The sequence below is a fragment of the Candida oxycetoniae genome, assembly GCF_023343755.2.
Source record: "Candida oxycetoniae strain CBS 10844 chromosome Unknown scaffold6, whole genome shotgun sequence".
Taxonomy (NCBI): Eukaryota; Fungi; Ascomycota; class Pichiomycetes; order Serinales; family Debaryomycetaceae; genus Lodderomyces; species Lodderomyces oxycetoniae.
This window is the reverse complement of record NW_026055365.1, coordinates 65231-83448: the sequence shown is the minus strand read 5'-3', so window position 1 is coordinate 83448 and position 18218 is coordinate 65231. Positions and strand designations below refer to the sequence as shown.

The 18218-nt window shown below is 38.6% G+C and overlaps 8 protein-coding genes across 8 annotated transcripts; 4 read left to right on the top strand and 4 right to left on the bottom strand. All coding sequences in view use genetic code 12, as the record gives it.

The window, feature by feature from the left end:
• Positions 1 to 605: 605 nt before the first annotated feature.
• PRT1 (translation initiation factor eIF3 subunit b) lies at positions 606 to 2741 on the bottom strand (the record flags this gene model as incomplete). Its single annotated transcript, XM_049326537.1, has 1 exon — positions 606 to 2741. One exon carries the CDS (start codon positions 2739 to 2741, stop codon positions 606 to 608), a length of 2136 nt encoding a protein of 711 aa, XP_049182222.1.
• Positions 2742 to 3089: 348 nt separating this feature from the next.
• KGF56_000608 (uncharacterized protein) lies at positions 3090 to 5618 on the bottom strand (the record flags this gene model as incomplete). Its single annotated transcript, XM_049326536.1, has 1 exon — positions 3090 to 5618. One exon carries the CDS (start codon positions 5616 to 5618, stop codon positions 3090 to 3092), a length of 2529 nt encoding a protein of 842 aa, XP_049182221.1.
• Positions 5619 to 6087: 469 nt separating this feature from the next.
• On the top strand, positions 6088 to 6618 carry KGF56_000607 (uncharacterized protein; the record flags this gene model as incomplete). Its single annotated transcript, XM_049326535.1, has 1 exon — positions 6088 to 6618. One exon carries the CDS (start codon positions 6088 to 6090, stop codon positions 6616 to 6618), a length of 531 nt encoding a protein of 176 aa, XP_049182220.1.
• A 1391-nt stretch (positions 6619 to 8009) lies between these two features.
• Positions 8010 to 11843, top strand: KGF56_000606 (uncharacterized protein; the record flags this gene model as incomplete). The annotated part of the gene is made up of 1 exon (XM_049326534.1): positions 8010 to 11843. One exon carries the CDS (start codon positions 8010 to 8012, stop codon positions 11841 to 11843), a length of 3834 nt encoding a protein of 1277 aa, XP_049182219.1.
• A 532-nt stretch (positions 11844 to 12375) lies between these two features.
• PRE10 (proteasome core particle subunit alpha 7) lies at positions 12376 to 13371 on the bottom strand (the record flags this gene model as incomplete). The annotated part of the gene is made up of 3 exons (XM_049326533.1): positions 12376 to 13127; positions 13249 to 13297; positions 13369 to 13371. 3 exons carry the CDS (start codon positions 13369 to 13371, stop codon positions 12376 to 12378), a joined length of 804 nt encoding a protein of 267 aa, XP_049182218.1.
• Positions 13372 to 14080: 709 nt separating this feature from the next.
• KGF56_000604 (palmitoyltransferase) lies at positions 14081 to 14899 on the top strand (the record flags this gene model as incomplete). Its single annotated transcript, XM_049326532.1, has 1 exon — positions 14081 to 14899. One exon carries the CDS (start codon positions 14081 to 14083, stop codon positions 14897 to 14899), a length of 819 nt encoding a protein of 272 aa, XP_049182217.1.
• A 786-nt stretch (positions 14900 to 15685) lies between these two features.
• PRX1 (thioredoxin peroxidase) lies at positions 15686 to 16366 on the top strand (the record flags this gene model as incomplete). Its single annotated transcript, XM_049326531.1, has 1 exon — positions 15686 to 16366. The coding sequence occupies one exon, from the start codon at positions 15686 to 15688 to the stop codon at positions 16364 to 16366; it is 681 nt and encodes a 226-aa protein (XP_049182216.1).
• Positions 16367 to 16981: 615 nt separating this feature from the next.
• On the bottom strand, positions 16982 to 17995 carry KGF56_000602 (CCR4-NOT core subunit; the record flags this gene model as incomplete). The annotated part of the gene is made up of 1 exon (XM_049326530.1): positions 16982 to 17995. One exon carries the CDS (start codon positions 17993 to 17995, stop codon positions 16982 to 16984), a length of 1014 nt encoding a protein of 337 aa, XP_049182215.1.
• Between the last annotated feature and the right edge of the window lie 223 nt (positions 17996 to 18218).

Here is an 18218-nt window from a genome sequence, read left to right as displayed (position 1 = left end):
ATCAATTCTAGAACCAGAGCAGAGAGATTTTTATCACCTTCACTCCCACAAGAAAGAACAGTAAAGAATGCTTGTCAGAGTCGGTATAGGATCCATGAAAAGTAGGCTACCGTTTTCAAGTATCTTTATTAGAAAGAGTCTGCTGGGAGGGAACAACTCTCACCAAATGGGAGAGTATGAGACCAAGATATATGACATATTAAATCAAGAGTTTGATCCTGTTAGCCTACAAGTACGTGATGTGCTGGGTGGTTGTGGGTCAATGTTTGCAATAATGGTTGAGAGTCCGAAATTTAAAGGCCTACCAATGATCAAGCAGCACAGGTTGGTTAATGAAAAATTAAAAGATGAGATAAAGAAATGGCATGGCTTACAGCTAAAGACAAAATCCGCGTAAGGTGGTGGAAGAAATGACAGCTAAATACAAAATCCGCGTAAGGTGGTGGAAGAAATGACAGCTAAATACATAATCCGCGTAAGGTGGTGAAAGAAATGGTGATTTATTTTGTATATTAAAATTGCTTTCAGAGTAAAAGTGTCTATTTGTTCTTGTCTTATTTAATCAACAAAAAACAAAACTACTCAACTTATTCAAATTACTCAACTTACTCAACAATCTCTTCTTTCTCCTCGAGAATCTCTTCTTTGATTTCTTCAATGATTTCTGCTTGAACTTCGCTGGTTTGCACTTTCTTGCTAACATGTTTAGCTCTGTATGCTCTCCAGTCCTCCAATGCTTTTCTTCTCGCCAAAATTGCTTCCTTCAATGCAGCATCAGCTTCCATCGCATCGAGTTCTTCAAATTGAGCAGAGTACTCACGCAAATTAGCACGTACTTTCTTTCTGTCACTATTTGTCAATAAACTTTCAGGTCTGGGTCTCCAAATGAAATCCTTAAATTGATCAACTGAGTCGTCTCTCAACAAGTTTCCTGTAAACTCGTATATTCTGTAACCATTGTCAATTGCATGTAACCAAGCTGAAGACCAGGCACTTAAAAATCTTCCAGAAGGGTCCCAAGCAAGATTCGTCATTCCTGCATAATTGCTGCTCTTCAAAAGTTTGACATTTGCAGGTAAACCTTTCTTGCTGGTTTCATCATCAAACGAAACATCGTAAAAGTCAATTTCACCACTGGGTCTGGTGATAGATGCTACAACAACGTATCTTCCCTTTGGTGACCAAATAACTGTATTTGAATGTTTGTTCTCGATTGTTTTGTAAGATTTGTACTTGGGATTAGCATTCTTGCCCTTGGTGTCTTCTTGTGCAAAAAAGGAAATAGTATTCTTTGGAATGGCTGGGTTAGGGTTCCCGTCATCCAACCTACTGATAGTAACAAATCTTTCACTCTTTGGCTCCCAAGAAAAGTTAATGATAACATCTTTAAACTCTAACTTTTCAACTGGAATATCCTTCTCACTCAATTTGAAAAAATCAAGATTGGAGAAAATGGTTTTACCCGATTTTGTGTGTCTATCAACCTTGACACACAACAATTTACCTTCACTTTGCCAATGCATTTTGCAATCACTAACTTGAAACAAATTCACAGTACGTAAAACTTGTCTACTCGGTATGTGCATAATAGCAACTCTTGCCGTATGATTTGTACTTTCGGGAGTCCAGTATGACAAAATATGTTCGCCGGTTTTGCTTTTGCTATTGTGTAACTTGACTCCAGCTGGTGCCCATTCAAAATCTTGAATACCGTCAATTTTCACGAGTTTCTTGTCTAATAATTGGAAGCTAGGTGTTTCATAGATGGCCAATGCATCTGGCCCTTGACGAGCACAGTACTTGTCATCAAAAGACCACTTCACTAACGGCCAAGGCATCTCCTTTTGGTTTTCGAGATGTGGTGGTAAAGCAAAGGTTCTAACCGGCTCTCCAGTAGCCAAATCCCAAATTACTAACTTATGACCCTCACTCTCAGGTCCAAATGGGAACTGCTGTCTCTCGGCCACTGAATCTGGTAAAGAAATAGGAGCAGGCGACAATGTTACCATGTACTTTTCATTTGGAGAAAAATCAACAAGTCTAACCTGATTATGGAAAAACCTTCTAACACTATGGAAATCGGATCCACCCCATGACTGAACACCTTGTGGGTGAATGGAAAAAAGGTAGGTACCTTTTGGAGAAAATTTGGCATACTTGGAAGTAAAACCTTTTCTTGGCTCAATAACTGGTTCAGGCTCGCTGGCCTTTTTGTTCCAGTAGACTCCAACATTTTCGTTGAAATGCAAGACAATCTGATCTTTGCCTTGTTCATCTTGCAACCAACTTTGTAAGTATCCATGAGATTTGAATGGCTCTATTTTTGGTTCTTGAAACTCGGATTTAATAGACGCATACTTTTCAATGTCTGATAATTTGTTAACCAATAATCTGTGCTGCAGATCCAATTTCTTACCATTCAATTTCTTAATTGCGACATCTGCTTCATCTACTGTTTTGTATTGGATGAAAAGAAACCCTTTTGACTTCCCATTCTCCATAGGCATAAATACACCTTCATCTCCTTCAACAATCTCACCAACAGTGCTGAAAAGTTTTCTCAAAACTTTAATCAAAATCGGAACTTTTGCTTCTGGTGCAATCGGTGCTCCATCTACAACAACAATGTTGTCCAGTCCAGTATCAGCCTCGTATTTTTCCTCTAAATCTGAGAAATCAATGTCATCCAAGTTGATCTCCTTTTCCAACTGGAGGTACTCTTCCTCGCTTATTTCTGACATCTTGAGGTAGATGTTAGCTTTATTCTATATCTGAGAGTTTATATGTCTATGTAAATATTTTTCAAATCGCAGCTTTTCTCACTGAAAAATTTTTTTTTCTTTTTTTTTTTTTTAAAAATTTTTTTTTTTTTTTTTTTTTTTTTTGGAAATTTTTTTTTAACTGATATGTGTCACGTGATACTCGTTAAAGAAAGCAGTACTCAATGACTTTTACTTTTATTATCAACAAAGAGCAGTAACCCTCTTTATTAGTTTATATGTATATATATATATATATATGTATATATATGTTTCATTTTTTGGTCATAAATGAAAGAATTTCCAATTATAATTTTTCTCTTATGTAAACTACGCGCCCGCACGAAGCTTTAACCTCGAAATTTCATTCTCCATTTCTTTAAACCTCTTTTGGGCCTCTCGATCCTCAAGTATACGACGTTCTCTTTCGGCTTTCCATTTTTGTCGAAGATCATTCAACCTCAAGGCCCAGATTGATGATGGATCATTCTCCTCAGCGTGAGCGGTTTTTGCTGAGTATAATTCTTCTTTCAACTCTGTATTCTCGTCGCTTAGTTGCTCAACTTTCTTTCTCAATTGCATATCATCTCCTGAATCGGTTTCCTTGAGCAATAATCTCACGTGATCATTTATCAACATATCAGTTGCCCTAATGAAATACTCAAAAACTGATTTGTGCTTATCTCTTATATACGCAATGTCATTTTGATCAAAATCATCAAGTCTCTTGACCAACTTTTCGTATTTTTGAGTAGGGTCCATCAAGGATCTGTCGTCGGCAATTTTATTGTAAGATTGGATCAACTTGTGGAACTCGGCTAGGTCAAATGATAATAGATCTTTGTACTGGTATTCGATTATTGAAAGCTTCTTTAATGCATCTTGAGAGTTGTCGCTGTCACCTATTGTCGTGAAAGACATGAATTCGGTTAACCTTTGTACTTTTTCACGCAATACTTGATTCTCCTTTTTCAAAGACTCGTTGGCATACGAAGTCTGAATTCTGTCGGTATTGAATTGCCTTTGCTTGTCCAAAGCTGCTTCAAGGTCGGTTTTGAGTCTCTCAATTGATTTCATTTGTGCCCGTGCCTCGACGGATTTTTCATGCAACTTTGTCGTTGCATCTTTTAGTTTTTGTTCATTTTCCTCTTGAATGGCTAAATGCGCTTCCCGTGTTTGACTCAATTCTTCCAATATTGAGCTATATGCATTCTGCAATTCTAGGTATTCAGTGACAAGATTCAGTTCCTGAATACTTAGACGTTTTTGGGGATTTTTAGAGACTTTTATTCCATCTTCACTTAGTTTATTGACCTCTTGATTCAATTCGCTTACTATAGCTTCGTACTTTTGTAGCCTTTTTGCATGCTCATCCTTTTCCTTGTTTAAAAGCTCCTGTATTTGAAATGATTTTTCTTCCATTATCTGCAATTTCTTTTCTAATTCAGAAAGATCCTGCGATTTTGCATTTAGCACCTCCTGGAGTTTTTGGTTTGCTCTGATGTAATCAACTCTTTCACTCTCGAGCTCTTTAACTCTTTTACTCTCTTTGCTAGTAATTGTCCCATTATCGGATGGTGGTGGTGTTAATGGGCCTGCATTTGAATCACGTGGCCATTTTCTCAATTCTTCTAGTAACATCTCAAGCTGCAGTTCCATAGGCAAAGATATACTGCTTTCAATGTCTTGTCTATTATGTTCCTTTGTGTCCTTCCTTTTCTTCTTTTTATCATCATCATTATTATTACAACTACTACTACTACTATTTTTCCCCAAGACTAGTTTCAAAACTTGGCATATACCATTTTTTATAGTTTGCAATCTCGAGTCTTTCTCCTTGATTTGCACTTCTTGTTCATGCAACCGCGTTTCAAATGTTTTTAAATTCGAATATAGATCTTGATTAAGATTGAATACTTCATCATATTCAGCTTGAATCGCCTGTAGTTTTCTTTTTGCATCTGTTGCCATCTCCATTGCAACCATAATCCGGTGATAATCATCATTATTTGAATTGTTTTTATCGATAAGCTCTTGTATATAATTTCTCATTAGTTTGATTTGTATTTTATTGTTTATTAGTTCTTTGATGAGTTGATCCTCACGAGAAGTCGTTCCAATTGTCGGCTTGTTGGCTACATCCTCATTGATAGACTTGTACTTCAAATTAGGTTTATTATGGAGGAGGGAATTCACAGCTACGGGCGCTTGTACTACAGGGCGAAACTGTCTCCATGGTGATACGTTATGCTGTTTATTCCTTACCGGTGTGCGGTGCAAACTCTCCATAGAGTCATCATCATTGACCCAAACGGTTCCTATGGTTCCTATGGTTCCTATGGTTCCTTGATTACTTTCAGTACTGCTCCCATTATGCACTTTAAGACTACGCAAGGAGTTTTGTAGGTCAAATATGCTTTTATCTAGCTGTGGACTAGAAACATCTGCCGGCTCTAGTATACCATTTCTCCGTTGAAGTGGTGAGCTGGTGTTTGAAATGAAGGGACTTGCTGGTAAAGATGATGATGAGGACGACGACGAGGACGACGAGGACGACGAGGACGACGATAGGGAGGAAGATGAAGCTGCCGCAGCGGTGGTGGTGGTGGCAGCCGCGGCGGTGGTGGTGGCAGTCGTCGTCGTCGTTGTGGTGATGCTTCGGGTTGGATGTAACATTATTCCTTGAGGACTTGACATTGCCGTACCTAGATGTTCAGATGGTTTGTATTCAAAAACTGCGGGTGCAGAAACAGCAGAGGGACCTGGATCAACAGCAGCAGTGGTAGCAGTGGTAGCAGTGGTAGCAGTACCGACCAACTCTCCTGAAAAGCTCATATTTCGTTCCGAATCGTGAGTCATCCGCTTTCACAACCGGAATAGTTCTCTGTTCACTATATGGCTCTCTCGTTACCCTTTTTATTTGTTTCAGGTCTTCGTCACTTTTCCAGATGCAGATCGCGCATGTTTACATTTTTTGGTTTCAGATCAAAAAAAAAAAAAAAAAAGGAAATGGCTTTATCACGTGACTGGGCCTTTTCTCGAAGTAAGTGTAAGGGAAGGGGAAGGGAAAGGGAAAGGGAAGGGAAAGGGTAGAGACAGGATTCATAATGTTTTATACACTGTTTAAGTAGTTGTGAAAAATTGTTCTTTGAAGGGTTCCAGAGAGTTGTTGCTTGTTGCTTGCATGAAGCGGCTGTTGTCTAAGGGGGGGCCGGGGGCCTTTTTAGAGAGAGAAGAAAAAAAGAAGAAGAAAATTATCACCAGGGTTTCCTTTACTTTAGTTTCCTTTACTTTACTTTACTTCACTGGGAAGCAATTTGGAGTGAAGATGTCGTCTATATCAAACAGCCACGACAGCAGCAGCAGCAGCAGCAGCAGTAACGGTATAGGTAACAATGACATACTACACAAACTAAACTTTGCTCTATCAGATGCCTCGTCGGAGTACATTCAACGTCGTAAGATACAAATGGCGCGGTTTTTCACATTTTCTGCGCTCGCAATATTCACCACAAGATTTATTCATAAACAAACCATAATAAGGCAGTACGTGCCAACGCTTTTCCAGCAAAACCACCAACCGCCAACGTCTTATAATTTCACTACGGATGCTGCTGTAGCTGTTGGTGCGGGTACTTTAGCTTGTGGAACCATCTCAGGGATGATGATCTTTGGGTTAGCATGGATTTTGGATGTGAGCAGTTTGAAAGAGTTTGGGTATAGAATGAAGGAGTTGATGGGTGGTGATGTCAAGGAGCGCGAATTGAGTGAAATGAGTATTGATGAAGATGTAAGGTCCCTCCAAGATGGGTTAAATGACTTGATTGAGGGTAAGTACGACTTTGATAAAATAGAATGAACAGAGCGACAGGGACACTATCGAGCGACACTATCGAGCAGAGCGAGATAGTGGAGCAACACCTAGTAGCTTGTTACGACACCACGATAAAAATAACTTGTATATAAAAATTAGAGATGCTAGCAGAGACTTGTGGTTAGCTGTATTTCACTAAGATTAGAGGTGCTAGCAGAGACTTGTGGTAAACTGTATATTGCACTTGTATATAAAAATTAGAGATGCTAGCAGAGACTCGGGGCAAACTGTATAAATTGTGATTAAAAGAAGGAAGAAAAAAAAGGGGAGGAAGGGGGGGAGGATTAAAAAGAAGGGAGGAAGGGAGGGAGGATTGAAAAGAAGGGAGGTTATGGTAGGGAGGGGTGAGGATTAAAAAGAAGGGAGAAAGGGGGGAGGAAGGGAGGGTTATAGTCATGTCCAGATGATTCCTATTTAGCCCTAATCTAATCTATAACTCTTTATCTTTATCATTCTGTGTCTATGTCTATCTCGTAATCTTTGATCAAGCCCAATACCATTTGTGGTTTATTTTGAAGAGAAATAATTTGACTGTCCAGCGACACTATCGAGCGAAACTATCGAGCGACACTATCGAGCGACACTATCGAGCAGAATGAGATAGTGGAGCAACACCTGGTAGCTTCTTACGACACTATCGAGGAGATTAATATAGTCGATTGTTACAGAAAAATTAAGGTTTTCATAAAGATGTCTTGAACAAGGTTTGTTTTACAGTAATTATAAATCGATTTTTTGCATATTTTTAAAGTAAAATTCTGTAAAATTCTCTTCTCTCCTTGTTACGACACTATCGAGCAGAGCCAGATAGTGGAGCAAAACCTAGTAGCTTGTTATGAAACTAGTAGCTTGTTACGACACTAGTAGCTTGTTATGAAACTAGTAGCTTGTTATGAAACTAGTAGCTTGTTATGAAACTAGTAGCTTGTTACGACACTATCTCGCTCTGCTCAATAGTGTCGCTAGAAAAAAGTCACAAGCGCAATTTCTTTACCTCGCGTTAACGCCTCGTTGGACAAGTGATTCATAACCCACTTACTCTGCAAAAAAACAGTTAGGTTAGTGCCTACTTCAATAAACTATACACATAATCTTTGTTAATAATTACCTGTTTCTAATCTTCATCTTCATTTTAATCTCTCTGCGCTCCTTCTAGTATATCCCACAATCGTATGACATTGTGTGTGCGTGCCCACTATAGATTTGTTATCGGCTAAACTTCTCCACTAAAAATTATTTTTCTATATATAAATTGTTCAGGTTTTTTTTTGCAAGGAACTTATCTATTCACTCCCCCGCAGATTTCTTAAACAGAGATACCTCTTCTGGTGATACTACTTCTAGTGATACCCTTCTGGTGATACGCAACAAGTAAGATGGGGTTGTACTCAAGATCTTCAAACAAGACTTCAAACAAGCCCATGACTCAAAAAGTTGTATTGCCTACTTACAAGCTAGATTCCAATCTAGTGCTTTTGCCAAGTGTTGTGTATAATGTCACATTCTCCAGATTCAAGGCTGCAGCCTTGCTTTATCGGTTTAAGGATTTGGTTACAAAAGTATCGGTGATCAACAACTTATTAAGCGAGTACGAATTTGGTTCTGTGGACATGGAAACCAACAATAATAATAATAACAATCCAACTGTGATTTCAAAAGATGCTCAAGAAGGTATTTGTGATTTTTTCAACAGCATGGAAAGTATCGCTCAAGGCCGGGCTAGTGTTCAAGGAGGGAAAAGAGGTGCCACTTTGAGTGGTCCTGTCACCGAGTTTGACTGGTTGACTTTAGCGATTATGCCAAATTTAGATAAAATCAAAGATTCGAAAACAACGTATCCCGAGGATTATGCCAATAATGTGGTGACTGTTGTTAAAATTAGTGGTATAGTTGATGACACTACCAATATCAAAATAACCTTGCAAGCAGTCACAAGAGGATTGAGACTGAATGACCAAAGGAACAAAGCCAAGCCTAATGAAGAGCTAATCCAGATTGACTGGAGCAACGACGTATATGATTTGAAAACCAAATTCAAAACTTTGAAATCAAATTACACCAAGTTGTACAAGTCGATTGATAGGTTTCTCACAGATTATCGTCGAGCAATGACCAACAACGCCGTTGCTATGAAAAACGGTGGCGTTAGTAGTAATCTATCCCTAAATAAGGAAGAATCAAAAAGCAGGGAAGAGAGGGAAAGGGAAAGGGAAAGGGAAAAAGAAAAGGGGAGAAGGCAAAATGATTTGTTAACAAAAGCCAATCATGATTTGTTGACATTGAACCCTTTGGCTAATGCGTTATACTTGCAATTAGTTAGTTCAAAAGATTACAACAAGGCGTTTCTCAACTTGCACCGACTATATTATCAGCTTCCTTCTACTTTTGCTTCATCTGCAACCAAGCCAGATGACTCGTCAAAAGAGAGCAAGATATATTTAAGATTGGTTGATTTGACTGGTGCCATCTTACCATTTCCCAACTATGAAAAGTTGCAGCTATTAAGCAAGTATAAGATTGAAGATAGGTCGGCTACAATCAATGAAATGATGTCGTTATTAGTTGAAATTTTTGAAAACCTCAAGCAGAACAATGCATTTGCTAATAATTGGTTCCATAATGAAGCATCGAATATTCAAAAGGCCAATGTTGTTGCCAGTCAGTTGAAGTCTATACGCGTCTTGTTGGAAGGTATGACGAATAGACATAGGGCCGCACAGAAACAGGCACAGTCACGGTCACTGTCAGCAAAGCAACAACAACAACAACAACTGCTGCAACAACAACTGCAACAACTGCTTCAACTTCCAAAAGGCCAAAAACAGAACGAAAATGCGTCATCAGCTACTTCCTCAAGAGATGGTGGTGATAGGACTATGAATGAAGAATTTGATGATAATGATGATGAAGGAGACGAATTGAAAGCAATTGCTACATTTATCAGAGATAAGTTGCCAACGATTTCATCCCTTTCGAACGACTCGAAACGTTTGATTCTAAAGGATTTCAAAAGAATCAAATCATCAGCAAACTCCCCTGGCGGAGGTGGAAACGCGGACTTTAATTTAATTCGTAATTACTTGGAAACAGTTGTGGACATTCCTTGGGATTGCTATGTAACCAAATTTCAATCAAACAAGGAAATTGATTTGAAAGCAGCGAAAGAACAATTAGACAAGGATCACTATGGTTTGGAACATGTTAAGAAGAGATTGATTCAGTATTTGGTGGTGTTGAAATTAATGGGAATCAATGCGTCTCGTTCCATTGAAAAGAGAAGGAGTGATTCTGAAAACCATCTGGAACAGAAACAGAAATTGCAACTGCAACTGCAACTGCAACTGCAACTGCAACTGCAACTGCAAAAGGTAAATGAAAAGTCTTTGCCAAATAGTATTGTAATTGCAAACAGTGATGAGACATACCATTCTAAGCAAGATGCCCATCATCAGGTGCGTCAATCCATTCAAGATTCTAGAATGGATGAGAGCTCAGCCGAATCTATTAGAATAACAAAGAACAACAAGTCACCCATAATTGTTCTTGCGGGACCTCCTGGAATAGGAAAGACTTCTATTGCGAAATCTATAGCCACAGCCCTTGGCAGGAACTTTCAAAGATTGTCTTTGGGTGGTATTAAAGACGAAAGTGAAATTAGAGGTCACAGAAGAACTTATGTTGGTGCCATGCCAGGTCTCATTGTACAAGCCTTGCGTAAGGCAAGGAGTATGAATCCTGTGATTTTGCTAGATGAGATTGATAAAGTTATTGGAGGAAATTCTGGTGTCAACAGGTTCAATGGTGATCCTTCAGCCGCCTTGTTGGAAGTATTGGATCCAGAACAGAATAACACCTTTGTAGATCATTACTTGGGTTTCCCTATTGACTTGTCGCAGGTTATTTTCATTTGCACGGCAAATGACCCATACAACATGACTAGACCATTGTTGGATAGGTTAGAAATGATTGAAATGGGAGCTTATGACTATAACGAAAAGTTGATAATTGGTCAAAGATATCTTTTACCAAGACAAATTAGAAGAAATGGTTTCCCGATTGAGAGTGAGAAAAAATTTGATGATTTTGTCAAGATTGATGAGCCTGCAATGAAAAAAATCATTCTCGATTATACAAGAGAAGCTGGTGTGCGAAATTTTGAGAGAAAATTGGGAACTTTGTGCCGTTTCAAAGCGGTGGAGTATTGTGAATATTTGAGTGACCCTGCTAATAAGGTATACAACCCAAATGTCGATGAGAACGATTTGACGATATACCTTGGTGTTCCATTTGCTAGTCCTGATTTTACGTCTAACGAGATTGCAAGTATTGGAGACTCTAGAGTGGGTGTCGTGAATGGGTTGTCTTACAACTCCGAAGGTTCGGGTTCGGTTTTGGTGTTTGAAAGCATTGGTTTTGATAGAAAAATCAATATCAATGACTCTGTGGGATCGGGATCCTCTGGGGGATCAGGTGCTACATTGCATATGACAGGTCACTTGGGTGAGGTTTTGATGGAAAGTGGTAAAATTGGATTGACATTTATTAAGCTGATGATTTATAAGAATTTGTTGAAATTTGACGGAGCTGAAGAGAACAAGTGGTTGCTACTCGATAAATTTAACAACTTGGATATCCACATGCATGTACCCATGGGCTCTATACCAAAAGATGGACCTTCTGCGGGAGTCACGATGGCATTGCTGTTTTTGTCTGTTCTTTTGGATAAACCGGTGCCAACCGATATTGCCATGACAGGAGAGATTACTTTACGTGGTTTAGTTTTACCTATTGGAGGAGTTAAAGAGAAGTTGATGGGGGCTCATTTGTGTCCAGGCATCAAAAGGATGATTGTTCCTCGTGAGAACCGAAAGGATCTTATTGAAGAATATTTAAAGAATATTTTAGAGGATGACACCAACAGCAGCAGCAGCAGCAGCAGCAGCAATGGTAATAGCAATAGCTATAGAGAAGCTTTCCCAAACTCAAACTCATCTTCAACCACCGCTTTGAGTTTCTTGAATGAATTACTAAAAGATAATGAAGATTCCGATTTTAAAATGCATCACGTTGAGGAATATTTTGCCAAAAGATACGATATTAAGTTGCACTATGCAAGGGAGTTTTATGACGTTATTAAAATTGTGTGGAATCAAGAAGAGGTATTGTCTTCTGAACCATCTTCACAAAGACTAATTGAATATCACGTATAGGATTGTATTTAAGTTAAAAGGACTATGTATGTTGTGTGATTAAATCATTAAAATATGACTTTATCTTTATTTCGTGAATGTATTCTTGTTGCTTGTGTATATACTCTAGACAATCAAAAATTAAACTTCTCAGTCAATTATTCATGTTTCTTATGTTTTTGGGAAGTAAGTTTGAAATCAAATTTGACCCAATTTGGTACCAAATTTTAAAGAAAAGAAACAAAAAAAAAACAATCATGTTCGAAAAATACTAACCTTTAGAAAAAGTCGTAATTAGAAAGAAGCTAATTTTATTATGTTACAACAAATCTAACTGTTACTCTCGCCTAGAAAGAAAGAGAAAGGAAAGAGGAAAGAGGGACAGCAAAGCAAAAGGTATATGCATTCCTGTTTTGAGTTCAAAAGACTAGTAAAGACAACCTTTGCGCTGAGTAATGAGCTAGAGGATTAATCTCGAATGCATATTAGAGGATCAGAACTTTTGCTAATAGATAGAGGGGTATTGCTTGTATAGTCGCATCTAAATTATCTATCAGGTCTCCATATCCTCGTCATTGTTATCGTTGTTCTCACCCTCTTCCTCTTCTTCGTCCTCGTCCTCGTCCTCGTCATCCTCTGCTAACTTTCTAGCTTCAGCCAAAAGATCCTCTGGAATAAATTGATGCTTTCCTCCCGTGTGCTCTGCACTTACCCATGAAATTTCCAACTCATAGTCCTTATCTTTATTATCTTCGTGAGCCAAATGTATCACTTTTGCGGCAACCTTTATAGCCTCAAGACAAGTAATCTCTTCGAAATTCAATTTTTCCAATTCAGACTTGGCTATTTGACGTCCTTTCCCTGTTGCTGCTCCACTATATCCCCAGCATGTGCCGCTAGGTTCAATCATGTACAAATGAGGGCCATCATCATCTACCCCCCCTACTATCGAAACAATTCCAAAGGGCCTTACAGAGTTATAGCAGGTATAGTTCTGTACGTATATACCCATTCTATCCATCAAGTTAGGAACCGGTATTGGAATCTTGAAAATCGACTTAAACGACTGGGCTTCTTCTCGACACCTATTTACAAAATGACGCCCATCTGGAAGTAGACCCGAGTATACTACTCCCATATGACGATCAACAGTCTGAATTCGTTTATTTTTCCCTGGAACCAACAACTTGGAATTTATTATTTTCTCCACAGCTAAAACTACACCATCTTTGCATTTGATTCCAATTGAAGTACCGCCATTTTCAACTGCTTTCATAGCATACTCTACTTGAAAGTTTCTTCCGTCTAACAAAAACAAATAAAAAAGAGAACAAACCAATTGTTAGTATGGTATACTTGAAATTAGTAGTTGGCGTGTGTGTGTGTGTGTGTGTGTGGAAGAAGAGTCTTGAATTTAATAACATACCTGGGGAGAAAACACTATTTGATAAATCATATCCAGTTCCAATTGAAGTCTGAAAGAAAAAAAAAAAATGTTAGCATACTATGTTTCTATTTTCCAAAGTCATCTTTTTACTACACATACCATGGTCAATCTTCTTTCGAGGTCTGGTTATAGTTGGCGTTGTCTTGATTGTTGTTCCTCTTTAGTCTATTTTTCGCCACTTCTAAACTTTGTAAGGGAATGCCAAAAAAGAAAAAAAAAAATTATCAATAGTTTAACTTGACACAGAGTGCACGACAGATCAAAATGATACTACCATTGAGGTGATCCAAACTTTGCAAAGTTGGAATAGAGATTGGTCAATGCACACCAGCTTGCCCACACTTTGGAGACAATGTCTATTGAATTCAGATGGCCAATTCTTGGATTCGTTATACCATTTATTTTGATCTTTTCCATATCGTATGGGTCACATTACTTTATTTTACGATATCACCTTTCTCTACTTGAACAGGTTCTTTATCAGAGTCTTGTTTGTATGATATGGATATCCTATGCGATGGCCATCTTCACGAGTCCCGGACACCCTCCTTCAAACTACACTCCGAAGCCAGACGAATGGAAGCGGTTTTGCAAAAAATGTGGAAACTTCAAACCGCCGAGAACTCATCATTGTTCAAAATGTAACAAATGTGTACTACAAATGGACCATCATTGCCCTTGGACCTTAAATTGCGTAGGACATAACAACTTACCCCAATTTATGAGGTTTTTGTTTTGGGTAATCTTTGGCACATCATACTTACTTGTTCAGTTATCCTATCGCATAGTAGATTATTACCGGATTTCAGAAATGCCCATTTACTTGATAAGACGAGCCGAACTAGCTTCAGTTATTGTTTTCACCGTCCTAGACGTTTTTGTTTTGCTTACAATCAGTTTACTATTCATAAGATGTGTATTGAATCTTGCAAAAGGAATGACCCAAATTGAGGTTTGGGAGTGGGAAAGATTAGAAAGTCAATTCCACAGCAGACGACTATGGATGCAAATCAGATCCAACTATGAGAAAGTGTTTGGAAAAAAGTTGCCAAAACTATCTACTTGGACGAATGCAACCCTTGAGGAGGAGGATGTGGATGAGGAGGAGGTGGAGGTGGATGAGGAGGATGAGGTGGAGGAGGAGAAAGAAAAAAAGGAGTACCCACCAGAGTGGAGTGAGAGTGAACTTGACGCAGAAGCAAAGGATAAAAGAAAAGAAGGCAAAGACAGCGACATCCATCTACAGGAATCACCAAAACGCAGCTCATCTTCGGAGAACTTGAACAAAGAGACTGAGCCAACTGTTGTACCTACAAATTTCACAATTGATGACATCATTTTCCCATATGACTATGGTGTATATGGGAACTTGAAAGCGGCTCTTGGATCGCCACTTTTCTGGCTAATACCATGGAAAGGCTCTAGGCGGAACGGATATGACATGGAACTTTCAAAAGACTACAAGGAATATGATCAATTAGGATTACCATGGCCGCCAGATGGTTGCTACAAGGAACTTTCAGTAGGAGATCAATTCCATATCAAGCGAAGTCAATGGCAAAACGACATGGGAGAGGGATTAAATGATTTCGGAGTGGAAACCGATGTAGAAGATGACGAGGAGCAATAATCTATAATATGATAAATATTAGACGAGTGGTAGAATCTCTAATGTAATCTAAGATAGTAATTGAGTAGAAGAGAAGCTTATTTAAGAGATTAGTGTTTGTCGTTAAACACCTTACCTTTGCTTTGTTCAGACCAAAGCTTATTTGAAGCCATAACACGTGATTTCGGACAATTTCTTTTTTTTTTTTAGGAACTCTTTTTCTTATTATACCCCCCTCGACATTAGTACTAACACAAACACTAGCACTAACACCAGCACTAGCACTAACACTGACACTAGTACTAGCACTAACACTAGCACATGCGTAAGCATAAGCGAGGTTCGTACTGTGATACTGGCAACCAAGTGTTACCCCTAACTACGGGATACGTGGGCTACGGCATTCCCCCGAACCTTTTCCTTTTCTCTCTCTCTCTCTCTCTCTCTCTCTCTCTCTTTCTCTTCCGCACTCTCTCTCTCTGGAGTCCCAAGTAAACCATATGGGAAAATTTAAAGCTCACCACAGTTTTTGCCTTAATTTTAGATTTTTCGAATTTTTCACGCTATATTACGTAATACTCGCTTTAAGAGGTAGTTGTTACTTATAACTTAACGCTCAATTGCTTTTAAATGAAGGGGTAGTAGTCTAACCCCGCCCATGTTGGATAAAATCCACAATATAAATAACATGCTAGTGTCCCATTACTTTTTTTTTTTTTTCCACTTCAACACAATTCTAACAAATTGCTAAAACTCCGCTGCCACCACCACCACCACCACCACTACTAGAGATAAAGACAAACCACAATGGCTGAAAAAACAGAAGCTAAGACCCTTAGATTAGGATCAACTGCACCAGATTTCCAAGCTGAAACTTCCAATGGTCCAATTTCATTCCACGAGTACATTGGAGACTCTTGGGCGGTTTTATTTAGTCACCCCGATGATTTTACTCCAGTTTGTACCACCGAATTAGGTGCATTTGCCAAATTGGAACCAGAATTTGCCAAGAGAAACGTCAAGTTGATTGGTTTGTCAGCTAACAATTCCGATTCCCACAAGGCTTGGATTAAAGATATTGATGAAGTTACTGGCTCCAAATTGAGCTTCCCAATCATTGCTGACCCCGAAAGAAAAATTGCTTATTTGTATGATATGATTGATTACCAAGATGCTACCAATGTTGACGACAAGGGAGTTCAATTCACCATCAGATCCGTTTTTGTTATTGACCCAAAGAAGAAGATTAGGTTAACTTTAGCATACCCAGCTAGTACTGGTAGAAACACAGCAGAAGTGTTGAGGGTAATTGACTCTTTACAAACTGGTGATAAATACAGAGTCACAACTCCAATCAACTGGGTTCCAGGTGACGATGTTATTGTCCACCCTACCGTCTCAAACGAAGAGGCAAAGACTCTTTTCCCAAAATTCAGAATCATTAAGCCATACTTGAGGTTGACCCCATTGGACGTAAAGGAGGAGTAAAGATTTTTGTTGAATATACTTTGATAGTTAATTCTTAATAATACACACAATGTGTATATCTTGAGCAAAGTGGCCCATATTTCTCGTTTTTTTTTTCTTCTTCTTGTAAACTTGTACGTGCGAGTAGGAAGGGAAGGGAAGGAAAGGAAAGGAAAGGGAAGGAAAGGGAAGGAAAGGGAAGGGAAGGGAAGGGAAGGACGGCAGGAAAAAAGAAGAGGGAAAATACGGGGGTGTTTGTGGAGAGATAGGGGCAAAATGTTATACAAGGTTATTTGTTTCGAAAACTATGAAATATTGCAAAAAGAAAGAGCATCTTTGTCTCTTTATTTTTCTATAAGTTCCCATAAATGCACGCTCTCATATGCTTTAAATACTCAGCTACATCAAGTTAATTCTTTTGCAAAAACTCCTCTATTTTGTGAGTTACCTACTCTTTTGATGTTTTTTTTTTTTGTTTGGAACAATACCATACTTTGTGTCTCGCATCGTGAAAACTGACTTCTGCATCAAATCTCATTTCCACAAAGAAATGATGGAACTTGCTTCCTTTCTACTTAGAAAATGAATGCTTCGCGCGGCATGTTCAAAACTCAACCACCATATGCTTATCCATCCTTATTCATTTATGTTGCTCAACAACTGTGCTAGACATCTTTTTGTGGCTGCATCATCATGCAATATTACCGAGAAAGTCCCATCTCGTAATGGCTCTGGCAATATATTAGCTAATGCTTTTCGTGCTTCCAAGTTATCCGATAATCTCATGTAGCATCTTATAACATGTTTCAATAATCGCCCCGAACTATTTGAGGGAGTAGACGTTGTTGACTGACCTTGGCTTTGTAATTGGGCCTGGGGTTGCATCAGTTGTGCAGTTTGCGCATTAATTGAACCCAACGTGGCGGTGCTACTCAATTGGTCAACCATTTTCGATAACACAGATGCTACAGTATGAAACCTTTCGAAAGTAGTACATACATAGGTCAAGCCTTGGTCATCTAGTAAGATTTTCTGTAAGATAAATATAGCAACGGTTTTCGACAACTCTGACGAAATCTCCATGATATTAAGACACAAAGGCACAATCTCCGTGGTGAGAAGGAAATTGATTACCTCAGGTGTATCATTCTTCACTAAAGCCCCTATAACTCCCAAACTGGTTAGCCTCAAGTATTCAAATGACCGCTGGCGAGCATTTGTTGATAAAAATGGATATAAATATAAGGGTAGATTGGCATTCAAGAATAAACCACGTGTATGGGCACTTGACGCCACACACTGGAGTAGTGCTAAAGCATTACAAACTCTATTGGATGTTGATGCACTCAAATTTGGTGGATCCAAATACGGGTAGACACTAACAATTTCCTCTAACAATACCGTTATTACTCCAAATGAATTCCACAAAACTAATGCTAAATCATCGTACTGTTCCCTCTTCTTTCCCAATTCCAATAATGCCTTCTCTCGGTTTGTGCTGGACACAAGTTCTGATATCCATTGATATATCTGCTCATCACTTAAAGCCATGTTGGAGGAAACAGAAGTTCCTTCTCCATAGTCAGTGGCAGGTCTGTTGTTTACCATGTAATCAAGGTGCTTTGGCTGTGAAGATATCGTGCTATACATTATTTTGTTTTTGAGCTTATCAAATCTCAATATTTGGAAGAGAAGGATAGGAAGGTGGAGCAAGGGGGTGGATGGAAGCCTCAAAGTTTTGGTATTGAAGTTTTACTCCGATTGTCAATAGAATGTATTCTCTCTTTTTTTTTTTTTTTTCATTTATGTTTTTTCACTCTACATTATGAATGAATGATGAGGTAAAAGTTATTACACACCGTTGCTTCTTCAT